Source organism: Armigeres subalbatus, chromosome 3 (genome assembly GCF_024139115.2).
Source record: "Armigeres subalbatus isolate Guangzhou_Male chromosome 3, GZ_Asu_2, whole genome shotgun sequence".
In the NCBI taxonomy this organism is placed as follows: Eukaryota; Metazoa; Arthropoda; class Insecta; order Diptera; family Culicidae; genus Armigeres; species Armigeres subalbatus.
The window spans coordinates 208,935,846-208,955,069 of NC_085141.1; the positions used below are offsets into that span (position 1 = coordinate 208,935,846).

The 19,224-nt window shown below is 43.5% G+C and overlaps 1 protein-coding gene across 4 annotated transcripts in view; it reads left to right on the top strand.

Annotated features, from left to right (window-relative positions):
- LOC134227861 (zwei Ig domain protein zig-8-like) overlaps window positions 1–18,558 on the top strand; it is a 706,001-nt gene extending 687,443 nt beyond the window's left edge. For 3 of the 4 annotated variants that reach the window (XM_062709547.1, XM_062709548.1, XM_062709549.1), the window contains one exon: window positions 17,146–18,558. In XM_062709547.1, the coding sequence (XP_062565531.1) occupies window positions 17,146–17,258 (113 nt within the window). In that variant the 3' untranslated portion in view covers window positions 17,259–18,558. The remainder of the gene's footprint in view (window positions 1–17,145) is intronic. The other variant, XM_062709550.1, reaches the window with a different exon arrangement.
- Window positions 18,559–19,224: the final 666 nt, after the last annotated feature.

Sequence of the window (19,224 nt, forward strand, 5' to 3'; positions counted from 1 at the left end):
CACCATGAACTTATTTCGTAATTTCATGAATTTAGTTCATGATTTCTTATATTATTTTTATGTAAAGCATCCAATACCGTGGATAATCAAAATTCGGACATACTCAAACTTCGGACGCTTCAATTCGTATGGGAGATTTTCTGCAATATTCTGCAATATTATTAATCAACTCATAGCTATGAGTAGTCCCGCTTCTGACGGAAACTGAGTAAAATTTCCATGAGAAAAAAGAGATAGCAATACAATTTTACTCAGTCTCTGAGTAAGTGAAAGTTAGAGTGTATATCCACTGAAGGATGGTAATCCATACAACCCATAACCAAGAAAGAGGAAATTAATTCGAAAATCAATGAATCCGACCATTACATTATTGGGCTCTCGACGGTATTCAACGCTGTGACCAAACATTGGGCTACTGCAAGAAGGATTAGGATGGGGGAGGTGAATGTTTGATTTTTTCAGATGCTATCCCTAGATTTTTTTGATATCCCACAGATACCATATTGATAACATAAATGCTGCGCACGACTAATTTGATGAAGGGAACGTGGGCTTTGCTGTTCACCGGAGTAAATTTTAATAAACAATGTTCTTATAGCTGCTGCTAGCTTTAGCCGCTCTAAAATGGTGAAGAAAGCTAACCCTCTGTCAACGGAGACCCCAAGAAACTTTATAAGCTTCCGGCTGGTCGTTTAGTTCAGGATGTGACTCGAAAGGCGGTGACGTCCTTTACAAAAGTGGGCACTTTTCCTTGGTGACGTTGTAAGCCTCACCAATGAGGCCGAATTGTTTCCGACAATTGTAAACAGAATAGCATTCACGTAGACGAAGATGAAGATGTTCTTGGGGAGCTCACGAAAAACTTCATTCCTGGTGACGAAGAACAGGTTTACTGCCGGAATGAACACCTGTGGGACGCCAGTCCCTTCCTGATACGTACTGGACACTGAATTGTCGATTAATACTCGAAAGAACCGGCGATAGAGAAAATTACACATTAAGGCTAGAATATTTCCGGAGGAGCCCCAACGTCATCAAAATGTCCAAGGAGACAAGGTTTCTCCTGGTCAAAGGCGTTTTAAGAGGACATACTCTAGGCTGGACGGATGTTGTATCTTGGACGGAATGCATGTTACCGGAAACCGAATCTTTCGTCGTCTTCTTACTTTTAGCGCAGACGACGGTTTGGGGAGACCGGTCTTACGTCTTTTTACCGAATGAGGTAACAATATAGTCAACCATACTGATTCAATCCAAACAAAAAACCCATCCCATCCAAAAAAAAACACACCCCTGGACATTTTCCACAACCGGCGAAATAAAATCGGGCAACCCACATTTTTTGGAGCGAAAAAGCGACAACCCGAGAACTGAACGAAAGGGGCAGCGAAGAAAGACGGAAAAAAGGTTTGATCGAGGAGTCAGTGTCAGAGAGTTGACGCGAGCGGTTGTAAACGTGTAAGTTCTCGATATCCAACCTCAGCTCCGTGGTGAAACGTGCTTGCAAACCCGTCGGACGACAACCAAGCCTATACCAAGTCTGCGAGTCCAACATCCGCTCCGGGAAACGGGCCAGCGAACCCGTCGGACGCCAATCAAGCCACCATACGACTGAGTGTCCAACCTTTCCTTAGAGAAACGGGCCGAACGTAGGACGCCAAGCAAGTCACCTTTCATCTGCGTGTTCAACCTTTTCTTCGAGAAACGGGCCTACGAACCCGTCCTCCAAGCTACGTATAAGTTGTCACAACCGCCCCCCCCTCCCGCTCCGGGAAACGGGCCAGCGAACCCGTCGGACGCCAAACAAGTCCAACGAAAATCTTGGAGTCCAAACCCCACTTCGAGGAACGGGCCAACGAACCCGTCGATCGAACCCATTCCATCGTTCCGGGCGTATAAACCCGTGGAACGCCACACATGGTATGTCATCAGCGCATCTCCTTAGTCGCATGAATACACCATCAGGTACCCAACTTCAGTAAACGGCCGCACCGAATTCTAATCCTCCCCAAAACTAACCCTAACAAAATAAACCTACAATAAACAAAGTAAAATGTTTAAAAAAAAAATCTTTTATATTAACCACTCAGCCCTAGATAGCATGCCAGTCCGTTGACTTTCTTGTCGAGTCCGCTTCTGCAAGATTTATGTGTCGTGTGTTCCCCCAAACAGGTGTCGTGCCGACCCTGAGAAATTGAGAGCAAAGAGAGCTAGTGAGGGAGACGTAAGGACGTCCACTCCGCAGGCGTACGGACGTCAAAGGAGGTTGTTACAGTCTAAAGAGCGATCGTCTATCTGAACCTGGTAGTAGTTATTTGCTTATATCCCTTGGCCACAGGCTTTTTCAGGTGGATCGGAAATAGTACGTCTGTCAATAGAGGATAACCTTCTCAAGACAGAGATGTATTCTAACACCACTGATTCATTGTAATCGACATGATTCATTGCCATGATTAGTGGAGAGTAATAATTAAGCATGGGCGAGATTGCTGCAACATCGCACGTGGATTATCGAGGCACGTGAAAGATTGAGACCGTTAAGAGACGAAGCAGCTGTACCGCACTTATAGCATACGAAAGTTCTACGAGAAGTTGAACTGTTCAGAGTGATTCAAATTTTGACTTTTTTGGCCCCCGATGCTTAAGCGATTGCATTTGCCATTTCAATAATCCCCCTAAATTTTGAGCAATTTTGGATGTAATTTGACTGTGCACACGTCATTTGAAGTTTGTATGGAAATTACTGTGAAAACTGACCCTTATGTGGAAGGCCGTTCCGTGTGGTGGCCCATGAACTATTTAAATATAATCAACACATTGCCTACACAGAATACTTCTCAAGCTGAAAGGCAGTTGTTGTTGCGAAGCGATTTCTCGTTTGGAAGCAAAGTTATGAAGAAAACAAAAACGTTCATTATTGATATTGATGTTATTCTTTTACGTGTTAAATTAAATTTCCCACGATTCAGTATTTCCTCAATAACTTTTATTGCGAGCATCAAATCGTTTCGCAACAAAGACGGCCTCTTTCCTTGTAAAATTTCTTATGTTGCCGATATACTCATATATTTTTAGAGCTTAAAGGGAAGCGTTGGGGAACGGTTTTCCATGAAAGTTACTGTTTTCATAGTAATTTTCTTACAAACCGCGTGTGCTCACTCAATTTACATCCACATTAGCTAAAAATTTGGGTGAGTTAATAAAAGGCAAATGTAATCGTTTAAGCATCGGGGGGGGGGAGTCAAAATTTGAATCACTCTACTGTTCATGTAAGGGACGATCCCGGTGATCTATAGCACAACGGCAGAGGTGTAGCAGTGGCACAACAAAGAGCATCTGGACGCCGTTGTTACAGATAACGGTATGGTAACGATCCGGGAGCAGGACACGTCAATGTAATGGTCTTCCGATACGATGGGCAAGGATTGACACGTGTGGTGCGATTTTCACGAAGTTCCTGTTTGGTTTCGGTTTCAGTGACGACAGCGATGGAGGAAGCCTATATCAGACTGAAATGGGAAGCTAAGCGTATCGGACTAGTCATCAGCACGTCGAAGAAGAAGTACATGTTAGGAAGAGGCCCAAGAGAAGACAAAGTAAACCATCCACCAGGAGTTTGCATCTGTGTGGTGACCAAATCGGAGTGGTTGAAGAATAAGTGCACTTGGGCTCACTGGTGATTGTGAAAACGACACCTGCAGAGAATAACAGAGACGCATCGTGGCCAAAAAGCGTACATACTTTGGACTCCTGACGATTGGACGATCTGATCGAATAGAGTTCGTCGCCGTATCAAGGTGACTATCTATAAAACGCTCATTGGACGATCCGACGGTCACAAGAAGGCGAGGTGCGCAGCGAGCAAGGTGGATCGATCAGGAGGAAGACAATTTGCAGATCCTTCGTAGACTGCGTTATTGGCGACGTGCAGTCTTGAATCGAGCTGAGATCGGGGTGACAATGGGTCTAGGGAATGGGTCATCGCTCTCAGCGACAGTCTGGAGGTCGGACAACAAAATCGTTCAGATACATTCAATCTATTCTACAAGCGTTCCAGGTAGTTGAAACAGTGACCCATTCTCACCCCCATTTGAAGCATTTTCCCACCCAACGACGGTACTGTGAAGGTCACTGAAGCTTTAGTCTGAGTAAATAAACAATTAAATTTGATAGGTGCGATTGATCGTGAACTAAAACGCGGGCTGGAATGGATCTGATAGCTTAACAGCGCTCTATTATGCAGAGTAGCTAGTCATCAGCTTCAACAAACCCAAATCGTAGAAGTGAACACGGCGACTCCTTTTAGCTTCACATTAGCTGAGGAATGAGAGCAGAATATTGAAAGCTGCCAATATTTTTATAGCCAAATAGCGCCTGACGGTGGTTAAAAGATCGACATAGATGCGCTGATCAGGAAGGAAAAAGTCGCCTTTACGAATTTATCAAATATCTGTAGAAACCGACAGATAAGTAAATACACCGTAAAACAAATTTTCAATTCAATAGTGAAATCTGTGCTGCATAAAGGCTGCTGGAGGTCATCGACAGATGCCTGCGGTACATAATTTATGTATAACCTTATAACTAGATGTCAAACACCGAGCTTCATCGTCGCTCTAAGCAAAGGCTGATTGCAACGGAAGTGGGGCTAGGTTGTGCAAACCTTCCCGTTGTATTCTAGCATCAATGAAGCAGCAAAAATGCATTGCGTTGACATCAATCAGCAAAAGGAAAAGCATAACAACCTGCACCGCTACCCGTGCAGAAGCCATGAACAGAATAACAAAACATGATATGGACTTGATTGATATAAGAGATAAAAGAACAGGAAAAGAACATTTAAATATCAAGATATGCTATGGATAAGAACAAACTAATGGCACATGATATTGATCACTTATTACAAATAGCAAAACTTGATCTTCTAATGATATTTTAGTGCAAAAAGTATCGTCTGATCTTTTATCTCTCATATCAATCATGTCCATATCTCATTTTGCTATGTTATCAACATTTGATATTATTGAGCTATTTTCGTCTACTCGGGTAACCTCACTCGCTAATTCAAATTTTGACTTTTTTGACCCCCGATGCACAAACGTTTGCATTTGGCATTTTAATAATCCTCCTAAATTTTTAACAAATTTGAATGTAATTTGATTGTGCACATTTAATTTAATTATTTATTATCAGACTAAGGCCGGAGTGGCCTGTGCACCTGATCGATCCACCTTGCCCGCTGCGCACCTCGCCTTCTTGTTCCCGTCGGATCGTTGTCGAGAACCATTTTCACCGGATTACTGTCCGACATTCTGGCTACGTACCCGGCCCACCGCAGTCGTCCGATTTTCGGGGTGCGAACGATGGATGGTTCTCCCAGCAGCTGATGCAACTTGTGGTTAATTCGCCTCCCCCACGTACCGTCCGCCATCTGCACCCCACCATACATGGTACGCAACACTTTCCTTTCGAAAACTCCAAGTGCACGTTGATCCTCCACGAGCATCGTCCAGGTCTCGTGTCCGTAGAGGACTACCGGTCTAATGAGCGTTTTGTAGATTGTCAGTTTGGAACGGCGGCGAACTCTATTCGATCCAAGCGTTTTGCGGAGTCCAATGTACGTACTATTTCCAGCCACTATGCGTCTCCGAATTTCTCTGCTGGTATCATTTTCGGCAGTCACCAGTGAGCCCAAGTACACAAATTCTTCTACCACCTCGATTTCGTCACCACCGATAGAAACTCGTGGTGGGTGGCTTACATTGACCTCTCTTGAGCCTCTTCCTATCATGTACTTCGTCTTCGACGTATTGATGACTAGTCCAATCTGTTTAGCTTCGCTTTTCAGTCTGATGTAGGCTTCCTCCATCCTCTCAAAGTTACGTGCCATGATATCAATGTCGTCGGCGAAACCAAATAACTGGACGGACTTCGTGAAAATCGTACCACTCGTGTCAATCCCTGTCCTTCGTATTATTCAATCCAAAGCGATGTTGAATAGCAGACACGAAAGACCATCACCTTGCCGTAACCCTCTATGCGTTTCGAAGGGACTCGAGAATGCCCCTGAAACTCGAACTACGCACATCACCCGATCCATCGTCGCCTTGATCAACCGTATCAGTTTATCCGGAAATCCGTTTTCGTGCATTAGCTGCCATAGCTGGTCCCGATCGATTGTATCATATGCGGCTTTGAAGTCGATAAATAGATGATGTGTGGGCACGTTGTATTCGCGGCATTTCTGCAATACCTGACGTATGGCGAACACCTGGTCTGTGGTAGAGCGTTCACCCATAAATCCCGCCTGCACATTTAAAGTTTGTATGGAAATTACTGTGGTGGGGCCCTCCTTAGCCGTGCGGTAAGACGCGCGGCTACAAAGCAAGACCATGCTGAGGGTGGCTGGGTTCGATTCCCGGTGCCAGTCTAGGCAATTTTCGGATTGGAAATTGTCTCGACTTCCTTGGGCATAAAAGTATCATCGTGTTAGCCTCAGTATATACGAATGCAAAAATGGTAACTTGGCTTAGAAACCTCGCACTTAATAACTGTGGAAGTGCTTAATGAACACTAAGCTGCGAGGCGGCTCTATCCCAGTGTGGGGATGTAATGCCAATAAGAAAAAGAAGAAGATGGAAATTACTGTGACAATCGACCCTTATGTGAAATACCGTTCCGTGGGCTAGCCCATGAACTATTTAGAACTTGATGGGAAGCGTTGGGGAACGGTTTTGTATCAAAGTTACTGTTTTCATGGTAATTTTCATATAAACTTCCCGGGTAGAAGCCGTGGTATTGATAGCAGAACATGATATGAACTTGTTTGAAATAAGAGTAAAAATAACAAGCGAAAATAACAAACATTTGCACCAAAATATCATAAGAATATCAGGTTTTGCTATTAACAAGAACAAACTAATAGCTCAAGATATTGATAACTTCTTGTTAATGGCAAGACCTTTTAAATATCACGTTTTGCCTTTCTCGTATACTAAGTATACGTAAAGGCTCTATGATCACTCCAAAACCAAACTTTTGATAGAAGGCTTGGAGACCCATAGTGTTATATACCAATCGACTCAGCTCGACGAATTGAGGTGATGTCTGTTTGTGTTTTTTTTTCTTCCTAAACAATGGAGGGGGAATCTGCTCAACAGACATCCTGGGTTGACCAGGAAGTGCGGGGTTAGGGATCACCGAGGGAGGCAGGACTACATCCCCGACCCGCTAAACCGTTTCCATTGCCGCCAAGCCCATAATCCCTTCGGTACAACCAGAAAGTAATGCTTCAAAGGGGGGCCAGTGCACAACGCACCCTCGAGGTTAGCTGCGTGTCCTTGCAGCACTGAACATCGTAACTCGCTTTTTTAGAAGAATACCATGGTATCGTGCCAGCGCGTTGCCGGCTTTCCAGGTGGCCTTACCATGCCCTATGTCCTCGGAAGGTGGGAAGGGTCGACTTCGCGCCTGCTTCCCTCTGAACGACAAGTATCAAGAATGATGATGCCGCGTGCACCCCAATTTGACCTTTCTGCGATAGGGCCTATTCGCCAGCACACAAAGGGACTTGCCGACGCGAGGCCTACGCCTGCCCCAGCCTTGACGAGGACCCCTTTCCGTCCTCGGGCTCGGAACCCGCCCGGTTGATCGACGCCGCGAAAGCGACGATACCATGTTGTTCTTCGCGCGGCCACTTGTTCGATAAAAGGATCGAGTTCAACCACAAAGCATGACCACCGGTATGACCCATGAAGCCGACTCCGATCCCTTGGACCACCTCTTATTTGCGCCTGAACTAGCCATCCTTGAGTCCACGCGCCACCTTCTGTGTAGCTCCGAGACGATTTGGGCGATAGCCGATAAAACGGCGTTCCAGCCAACACATCCTTTACACATCCTCCAAACTAGGTTGTCCGGGGTAGTGTCCAGACCACATGTGGCAAGCATGTGGTCACGCATTGCGCGAAAACGTGAGCACACGAACAACACGTGTTCCGCCGTTTCCTCTAAACCTGCGCACACCAAACACTCGGGCGAGGCCGAGCAAGCCAGCTGCGTTACCTGCACTTTGATTTTGCAGCACGCTTAAACGCCGGGCACATCGAATCCCCCATGGGGTGCCTGCTTTTCACAGCTTTGCTGGAACAAATCAAACAATTGGGAGGGTTCGTGCAGCATTGTGCCTTATGTCCCTCCAATCCGCAGCGTCGGCAGAGATTGCTTCTGTCAGGGCCTCTGCAGTCCCATTGCTTGTGCCCCGGTTCCAGGCACTTGAAGCAAACTTCGGGTTGCTCGTATATGCGCACAGGGCATACCGACCATCCCACTTTGACGCTCCCTAACTTGACTACCTTGGAGGCGTCCGCTGCAGATAGCCGAACCAATGCTACCTGCGTCCCTGCCGGACCTATCCGTAGCCGAACGGCTGCGGTGGGCGTCTCCACTTCACACTGTCGCCGCAGTGCCGTGACGAGCTCTTCGACTTCGGTGATCTCGTCCAGGTCTTTAACCCTTAGATTCAGCTCCGTCGTGAGTTGACCATCTTGCCTAGGACCTCCTCCGCCAACTTCTTGTAGGCGGCGCCCTTTTGCGAGACGCCCCGCTTCAGCTCGAGTATCATCTCGCCCATCCGGGTACGTCTTATTCGACGTACGTCGGCGCCGAGTTCAACGAGCTTGACGTCACTCCTCATCGCCTTCAAAACATCCGAGTACTTAGCCTCGTCCGCCGTGATGACTAGGGCATCGCCCCTGGAGCGATTGGCGCCTACCCTAGACTTCTTGCTACCCTCATTCGCCTGGGCCTTCTTTTCGGCCCTTGACGTCTTCGGTTTCCTCTTGTTCTTGACCAGGGTCCAGGAGGCGTCATCCCCCTCTATTTCCCTGGTCTGGTGCGGCTGAGAACTTTCAGCCTGCCGTAACCCCTTACCACCGTCTTTCCTGAGTGGACGGACCTTTCCAGGTCCTTCCTCCCCCGGTTTTGGAGGTACCTGACCGGGGTTCAGCTTCCCAGCCCCACTACCCTTGTTCGGGGTAGTAACCCTCCGCGTTTTGGAGCGGCTCCCAGGGAGCTCATCCCCTGGAGACTGTCTCCCCCGCTTTTTGTGTCTGCTCCGTTGGAGCAGTCACCCCCGACGTACCCGCAAATACTTGAGCCTCAGTCTGGGTAGACTTTGGCACCACCGTCTTCGCTGGCACGCCTTCGGTCGATTCGACCTTGCCCGAGTCCGCGAATCCTTGGGCCTCAGTCTGGGTAGACCTCGACTCCGCCGATTTCACGGGTTTACACTTGGCCGTCCCGACCGCCCTCTCCAGCTTGGCGTCCAACATCGACTTTCGAAGTTTCTGCAAGCTCCTCTTGAGGTCCTTGCTGATATTATGCTTCGATGACGCAAAGTCGATGATGGCGTCCAGCTGTTCCGTCGCCACCTCGAAGGCCGAAAGCCCATCGCGTTTGCGGTTCATCGCCTCCACAAGCCATGAGCCGTCAATAACCCCTACCGGCGTTTTTCTAGCCGAGAGGAAGGTTGAGTGACCCATGCTGGCGCTGCGCACTGAGCTGCCGACTATTGCCTCTGGCCTCCTAGGCGGAGCCCTGAACAACCCACCTCTTGCGAAGGAGTTGTCGCCTACACTACTACCACTAATTGAAGAATTGACTTGGTTTTCCATGTTGGTCGGACGAGTTGCTCGGGAATAGAGGTTCAACACGCCAGAGCCCAGCATGACGCGGTAAGGGACAATTACTGTGGAGGGGTGCCCAGGTACCCCACAGGCTCCGTTAAAGGCCTAGCTTATTATTTCACCCCCTGGCCATGCATCCCCTCGGCACGGGTCGCTTGACGCCTTGGGATTAGGGGTTAGGGACGATGGTCCCGGTCTAACTCGCAGTGGCCATGGGGAGGGGTCGTCAAGCCCTTGGACAAAGTCCCTGCTGCCCCCAATGTCTGTTTGTGTCTGTTTGTGTCAATGTCTGATGTCTGTTTGTGTGTATGTATGTATGTATGTGTGTGTATTTGTGTATGTGCACAAAATTTTGTAGACACACTTTTTGGAACTTAGCATTGGCTGAATTACTCGCAACAAGTTCCATTCGACTGAGAATCCTGTCCCATTGTTTGCTATTGAAAATTAGCCAGATTGAACTATGGGACCACAATTTATGGTCAAAATACTATTTTTTATGCGCAAAACATGCTAAAAAACAATCACTCATATTTTTCAGTATTTTTTTCACGGAAGAGCCACCAAAACCGATAACCGGATTATTCAGGGTTTTTATTGTTAATGAGCTACTATCGTCCACCCGGGTTCAAACAACGCGTGCTCACTCAAATCGGATCCAAATTAGGTTAAAATTTAGAAGGAATATTAAAATAGCTAATGCAATCGTTTAAGCATCGGGGGTCAAAAAAGTCAACATTTGAATCACTCTACAGCAAACGCGAAACAAAACACAAATGGTTTAGAATTCGTGCCAGTTTATTAATTTTTCACTGTTGACAGGTGTAACATACGTATCCATATGACATACAATACGGTATACAAAAAAAAAAAAAAAGAATGCACCATATCTAACACACAATACTCTTGAATCCTTTCTTATTATTTATTTATACGAGGAACATGAAAATCAAACACATCGTAACACCTATTAAACACGCGACACATGCTTTTGATGGACTCATCGATACCGTAGTTAGTTCTAGAAGCACGAATATACAAAAATGATTGCGAGCGAAGACTACGATTGCGTGTGTTTACTTCAATATTTTCTAGCAAATCAGAACAATCAATATGGCCTTGAAGCAAATATCTAATAAAACAGACTTTTCCAACATTTCGTATCGGCTCTCATATCCAATTATAGGAATCTCGCCAATTGAAGAATCGGAGAGCAAATTTGATTAATAAAAAGTAGCAAAACTTAACGCTTGTAACCAGGGTGGAAATATTTCACAGTCAAAAACATGGATCAAAACATGGATCATGCAGTGAAAAACATGGATCTCAGTAAAATCTGCTGTCGCCTTCATCGCCGCCGTGGTGAGTGCGACTGGGTGCAGCCGAAAAATCAGTTCCACCACCGACCATTCAGTTTCGCATTCAGCCACTCACAAGGCGCTCTGACAAGCTGCTCAGTTCGCGCCATACCGTATGACTGTGATGCAACGTACACACCAGTCAAGCAGTTTGACGAACATTGACTCCGCCCCCAAGAAAACGCTTAAGTTGCTGCTTTGTTTGAACGTGTGTGAAGTTGTTCGAACAACCATTTGACAGTTGGCGGCTCGGTTGGAAAAAATTAAAATGGTTTGATTTTGGTTTGAGTTGTCGGGGTGGAGTCAAGGTTCGCCGAACACGTTTGAGCATTTGTAGTGAAGTTGCACAAACTCCATATATTTTTGATGGTTGGTGCTCAAGTTGGCGCATCGGTCGTTCGTGTGTGATATTGTTGGTCGAATAAATTGATTGTTCGTGCCGCTGTTGATAAAACTTTATGGATGTTTGAATAAACGAGAGGTGGAGTCAATGTTGGTCGAACTGCTTGACCGTGTGTACGTTCCATGAGTGGCCCATTTAAACGCGTGGTGAATTTTTTCAATTTGCTGGGTGAATGTGTACATTTTGCTGTGGTAAATTTCATCTTCGCGGCGCTGTGAGTGATGTGAGTTCTGTTGTTTACTTTTCTGCCTCTCCGGGAATGTGAGGTTGATTTCAAAGCAGGAAGAAAATAAAAAAATGATATAAAAAAAACATCACCTTCATCCAGTGCTGCCGAATATTTACAACCCTGCTTGTAACATCTACTCAAAAATAAAGTCCACAGAGAAAACTACATGCTTGATATGAATTAAAAAATCGTACTTATGGCAAATGCTACATTCGAACTTAGCCTTTACTACAGTTTACTACCATTTACTATATGTAGAAACGTTAAAACAAAATAGACCCCATGATGACAATGATGATATCATCATTTTCTGCAGCCAGTCGACAAAAGACATGTCTGTTTTATTTGTTTCCCTTAAATTGAACTTCTATTTTCAAAAAACAAAGACGCTTCGATTCTGATGAATAATCTCCGATTAAGCTGACACCATACTGCAAAAATCTCGAGTTGCCGCTGTAAAAACGTAGCATCACTCGGTTGTCTTATGACATGAAATGTTTTAAGTCGTCAGCGCACGATTAATTAGAATAAAATTAACATCGTTCATATGAAGTACAAATAAATACGAGAAAGGCAAAACGGTCCATGATGGCTACTTTGTGGGACGTCTGAGCTAACTGTCAACGGCGACGAAACATGATTCCCGATTTTGACAGCCATGTTGCGATCGGTAAAATAAAATCGAAGCCAGTTGAGTAAAATGGATCTTGAACCTAGTTTTTTTTTAAATTTAGCGAGTGCAATATCGTGGTTCATTTTGTCGAAAGCTACAGACATGTCGGTGTAGATAACATCAACTTGGTAACCTTTCTTCATTTGGCTAGTGACGAACGATGTAGGGGAGAAAAATCCAAAATGCACTCCTTAAGCTTTTTCGATGTTTTTACCAATATGAACAAGAATACCGATTAGGGTGTCTCAAAAAAATCGATGTTCGAAAAGTCATGGTGCTCAACCCTGAAATGAAAGATATACCTGTCTGGATAATTTTTGTAGAACAAACTGAATTTCTAAAAAATCGTTTAGAGGTCGCGCCAGATCGATTTTTGAAAAAGGAGCTTTTTTTAGGTCCAAAATCAAATATTGGGTCCTTTCACAATTTTTTTTCAGGATCACCCATTCGTTTTATATTTTTTTATTTTTCTGTGGATCTTTGCTCATATTCTCCATGAATTAGTTTTTGGTATTATACGTGTTTACAATCTGCAGAACTGTTTAAAAATCGAAAAAAGCACATTTTTTTGACTAATTTTCGAAGTTAAGGTTCATCCTCAAACAAAAAATATTTTTTTCTCGTTCAGAAAAACTTACATGCTACGAAGAGCTATTTATAGAGAGTATTTTCATAAAATAAGATCCAAGAAATGTTGTTCTGGGGCTGAGATATTGCAGTTTTAGTAAATAGTCAAAAAGTGTACAAATTCGGTACTTTTTCTTTACATGTTATAATTTAATCAAGTTGCACCAATAATTTAATTTAAATTAAAAACAATTCAAAAGCAAATTAATGGGAATATTTTCCAGGTAACATAGCTTTTATTTCCGATGGAGTGGGTTACCTGAATTACAGGATTTGGTCGGAGTATATGGATGGAGCCAGTTATAAAATGATATCACATCCAACAGTTAATATATAGCAATAAACAACTAATCAGGTTTACTATGATCTCTTTATTATTCATTTCATTTATTTAGTTAACATCTAAACAGATAACACTGAATCAACAATTTGACGCCACAATACACGGTTCGAGGCCGCATCTCTCCATCCTCGGATACGCCCCACGCTCGCCAAGTCGTTCTGCACCTGGTCTGCCCATCTCGCTCGCTGCGCTCCACGCCGTCTCGTACCTGCCGGATCGGAAGCGAACACCATCTTTGCAGGGTTGCTGTCCAGCATTCTTGCAACATGTCCTGCCCATCGTACCCTTCCGGCTTTAGCTACCTTCTGGATACTGGGTTCGCCGTAGAGTTGGGCGAGCTCATGGTTCATTCTTCGCCGCCACACACCGTCTTCTTGCACACCGCCAAAGATGGTCCTAAGCACCCGTCTCTCGAATACTCCGAGTGCTTGCAAGTCCTCCTCGAGCATTGTCCATGTTTCATGTCCGTAGAGGACTACCGGTCTTATTAACGTCTTGTACATGACACATTTGGTGCGGTGGCGAATCTTTTTCGACCGCAGTTTCTTCTGGAGCCCGTAGTAGGCCCGACTTCCACAGATGATGCGCCTTCGTATTTCACGACTAACGTTGTTGTCAGCCGTTAGCAAGGATCCGAGGTAGACGAATTCCTCGACCACCTCGAAGGTATCCCCGTCTATCGTAACACTGCTTCCCAGGCGGGCCCTGTCGCGCTCGGTTCCGCCCACAAGCATGTACTTTGTCTTTGACGCATTCACCACCAGTCCAACTTTTGTTGCTTCACGTTTCAGGCGGGTGTACAGTTCTGCCACCTTTGCAAATGTTCGGCCGACAATGTCCATGTCATCCGCGAAGCAAATAAATTGACTGGATCTGTTGAAAATCGTACCCCGGCTGTTACACCCGGCTCTCCGCATGACACCTTCTAGCGCAATGTTGAACAACAGACACGAAAGTCCGTCACCTTGTCTTAGTCCCCGGCGCGATTCGAACGAACTGGAGTGTTCGCCCGAAATCTTCACACAGTTTTGCACACCATCCACCGTTGCTTTGATCAGTCTGGTAAGCTTCCCAGGGAAGCTGTTCTCGTCCATAATTTTACATAGCTCTACGCGGTCTATACTGTCGTATGCCGCCTTGAAATCAACGAACAGATGGTGCGTTGGGACCTGGTATTCACGGCATTTTTGAAGGATTTGCCGTACAGTAAAGATCTGGTCCGTTGTCGAGCGGCTGTCAACGAAGATCTCTTTATTAGTTTTGATTTAATCATAGGATGCTTTTCACGGTATACAAAAAACAAAGCAGGCTCAGCACGTATGTAAACATTCAGTTTGAATGTAAACATGTGTACTATCTTCGCACAAGCTGAACTGAGACGATGCTCTACGGTCTCAGCATGCTTACTTTTGTACTCTAACATGTGGCGTTAAAATATGCGTCTCACTTGAAGTGTAATTTTTCCGTTTTTACTTTACGTTTATTCCGTTTTTACTTTTCCAATATCTCAAGTGAACTGAAAAGCTGTCGAACTGATACGACGAAAAAAATTGTTTGAAACTCATATGACATATCAAAAACAGGTATACAGACAACAAGGTAGGCTCGTAAGAAAAGTGACACGTCAAGAGTGACGCATATTTTAACGCCACATGTTAGAGTACAAAAGTAAGCATGCTGAGACCGTAGAGCATCGTCTCAGTTCAGCTTGTGCGAAGATAGTACACATGTTTACATTCAAACTGAATGTTTACATACGTGCTGAGCCTGCTTTGTTTTTTGTATACCGTGAAAAGCATCCTATGATTAAATCAAAACTAATAAAGAGATCATAGTAAACCTGATTAGTTGTTTATTGCTATATATTAACTGTTGGATGTGATATCATTTTATAACTGGCTCCATCCATATACTCCGACCAAATCCTGTAATTCAGGTAACCAACTCCATCGGAAATAAAAGCTATGTTACCTGGAAAATATTCCCATTTATTTGCTTTTGAATTGTTGTTAATTTAAATTAAATTATTTGTGCAACTTGATGAAATTATAACATGCAAAGAAAAAGAACCGAATTTGGACACTTTTTGACTATTTACTAAAACTGCAATATCTCAGCCCCAGAACAACATTTCTTGGATCTTATTTTATGAAAATACTCCCTATAAATAGCTCTTTTTAGTATGTAAGTTTTTCTGAACGAGAAAAAAATATTTTTTGTTTGAGGATGAAATAACTTCGAAAGTTAGTCAAAAAAATATGCTTATTTCGATATTTAAACAGTTCTGCAGACTGTAAACACGTATAATACCAAAAACTAATTTATGGAGAATATGGGCAAAGATCCACGGAAAAATAAAAAAATATAAAACGAATGGGTGACTCTGAAAAAAAATTGTGAAAGGACCCAATATTTGATTTTGAACCTAAAAAAAGCTCATTTTTCAAAAATCGATCTGGCGCGACCTCTAAACGATTTTTTAGAAATTCGGTTTGTTCTACAAAAATTATCCAGACAGGTATATCTTTCATTTCAGGGTTGAGCACCATGACTTTTCGAACATCGATTTTTTTGGGACACCCTAATACCGATCCATTTCAGCGTGTGGATGCAAAATTTACAAAAACAAGTTACATTTAAAAATGAACTCCCATTCATAACAAGTTGAAAAGCAGGTCAAGTTCCAGTTGGAATGTAGAGCCATAGAAGAAGAAAAAGAAAACGAGTAGTCAGCGAACTTCAAACTAGTTCATTTTTTGGAGGCCGTCTGTTTTATTGAGAGGTGAGTCGGGAAAGACTGCAAAAGCTATCTGAGGGAAAAAACCCAACCATTTATAGTTGATTTTCTTCGAACTTAGGATTGTCTTGCTGGTTTGACCTTATACCTTTGTTCAATCAAAGTTTGACAGCGGATATCCTGGCTATAAAGAAGAAAAAACTTGCTCCGAAAAAGGTCAAGTGAGGGAAGACTGGATGTAAGTTGGTATATTATTTGAAGTAAAACTATTAATAAAAAAATAACGATATATTTATTTTAACTTTTATCTGCTGATTCAAAATAATTTTCTAATAAAGCTTGACCATGTATTTTGAGGATAGCGTCGGATTTAATTGCCTAATACGACTGAATATGTATAAAATACCAAAAGAGTCTGAAAATGGCATTTGAACTACGGTAACTAACGACGCTGATGTCCAAATTGAACGCTGAACATTTTGTCAATAATAAAAGCACAAACCACCGAAGTTATCACTTCCTCCTCCGTGTCAAAACGGTAGCAATTTGTTATTTCTTGTACGCAATAGTTTGCCAGCAAATCAGACGTCCATCGTTTGAGTAGAGCTAAAATAAATGACGTGTACATGGTTCAATTCGATAGCGGTTTGGCCAAATGCGGTACAAGGCGACCGCGCTCTCCGCCATTTCATATTAGCAAGAGAATTGTGCAACTGTGACTTTTATCAAGTCATGCTTCTGTGATACTTGGAGCGACCAATCGACAATGTATCGACAATAACCTGACTATGTATCGAACTTTTCCTGAAACGTGACCACCCGGGAGAATTCAGAACACTGACAACTTCTGTGCACGCTCGCTTCCTCCTTCATTGTGGTTCCATAAACGGTTCATCTACGACGGGATTGGGTTCTGCGAGATAGTGCGATTTGGACTTGCTTGATGCTCCGATGCTCCGGGTGCACAAATTTATGTGCACATTTTGCTTCCCGAAATGAATGTGTTGCCATCACTACTAAACTACACTTTTATACTCTTTTTTCTCTTTTTCTCCCTCCGTGTATTGCTCTTTGTCCCTTTACTTTCAGACAGTATATCAATGGTTAAGCAGAGGAATATCCATATTTTACTGCAGCATAGGTCATTTGTTATGTTACTCGTTTTGGTTATCTACGCTCAGCTAAGCTGTCGCATGTACTAGTTAAGAGAATTTATCTAAGTTAATAAATTTGAAAATCATATACAACAACATACCAAGCAGCAAAAGAGTCGCAGACACGGGACGAGACACGCGTTCAGCCACCACCCGGCACGTGTACAGAGGTGAGATTCGGTACGAACCTGGACATTTGCTCACAAACGTACATCGACTGAGATATTTCAAACTACTGTAGAAAAAAAAACGAATGAAGCGTGAGAAAAAAAAACTGTTCCCTTCGCGCATCGTCATCATCCATCGCGGTTTTTTGGCAGCGAAAAACAGAACAAATGAATCACATTTGAGTAAGAAACATGCCGATATGTAAAAAAAATGAAACACACCTAGAGTTTAGATGCATCCCAAATTCTAGAAAAAATGTAAAAAAAAACGAAATCAAACGACGCAAGCCAGCTGGTAATTCATGTTATCGAAGTAGGCCCGGTGGCAACGCTTCCAGCTGCATGCGTTAGCCTGCTTCTATTACAGGATCGCAGTGCACAGTGGGTAGGTAAAGGTACAAAAAGGTAAACAGCAGAGATGTTGGAAACTATCCCTCAAGAGTGTGTAGAGACTTCAAGAGTGTCTCCAAATAGGAATGGTGTCAAAAATGCATTCGTCGCATTTCGTTTTTCGAATTTTTCGTTTTTCGAAAAATTTTCGCAGCACCCACCATCGCCTTCTGCTGCCATCGCCATTGCTGCGATAGAAAAATTGAGATTGGTTGGTTCTGAAATTTTAACTGAGTTTGGCAAGATTAGATATTATTAATAGTTTATCGTAAATAATTAAAACTGTCAACGAAATTGGGAAATTGGTGGAGAGTTTCCGGGCGGATTGATATAAAAATCTCAAAAATCCATGAAAAGAAAAGGCTCTATTAACGTTAAAAATCTTGCATATTTTCTTGGCAGCCTCTAATTTTAGATTCTGATTTGGCACTTAGTACCTATGGGTGAGAAGTTGTCCAACGTCAAAAACAAAACAAAAACTCCGGTGTAAGACTCCGCATGATTGGAAGATTGTATAATGGAGATTCTCACATCCGAATGTGTGAGTGACCGATAAAAGGAAAACAAATACACGTTGGCGGGGAAACTCCACGAAGCTGGGGTGCAAATGAGTAAATTTTCATATACATTTTTAAGGCTCCCCCGGACCTAAGCGATTTCATCGCCGCGGTTATATCGTTGGGTCGCCACAGGCAATGTTCCATTTACGCTTCCATACCAACGGCGACAGAATCGCAGTCGCCAAGCGATAGAATCGTGTTGCGATTATAGCGTTGCGTGTGTTCGGGGGAACTTTTATTCCTCTACAATTTTGAGGTTATCGTTATGAGCCAAAAAAAACAGAAGTCTATTAAAGCTATCATTGCACTATTTGTCATAATGAAAAAAGTCAAAAGTCAGCCTGATATCCTTGTCGATTTCTAATCAATCTGATAGATATCTGGATAAACTTGACAAATATTTGTTATTATGACGAGCAGTGGACAGCGGGCTTTACTTTTGATGAAGCGAACATTAGTTTGCGTGCGCCAAACGTAACTTATCTGAATAGGCCGGAACCTGAGCTGGAGCAATCATCTCATCCGAAAGTTGTTTGGTCAAATATGCCATTTGGATGAACAAACTATCAGCCTGAAATCCAACTGACCAAAAGTCGTTTGGCTGAAAGTCTCTTGGCCGAAATGGAAATACGGCCGAAAATGTAATGTGGCCGAATAGGTCGTTTGGCCGTTTAACCGAAAATGTCGTTTGGTCGAAGTGAATGTAGTTACGTCAAGACAAGTGACAAGTGAGGAACAATTAGAAGTGAGAAATGAGGAGTGAGAAGTATGAAGTAATTAATAAGATTTGGCAAATATGATGCCTCACTTCTTTCTTCTCATTCTTCATTTGTATTTTCTCATTTCTCCTCACATCACACTTCTCACTTTCCACTGTAGGAAGTGAGAAGTGAGACG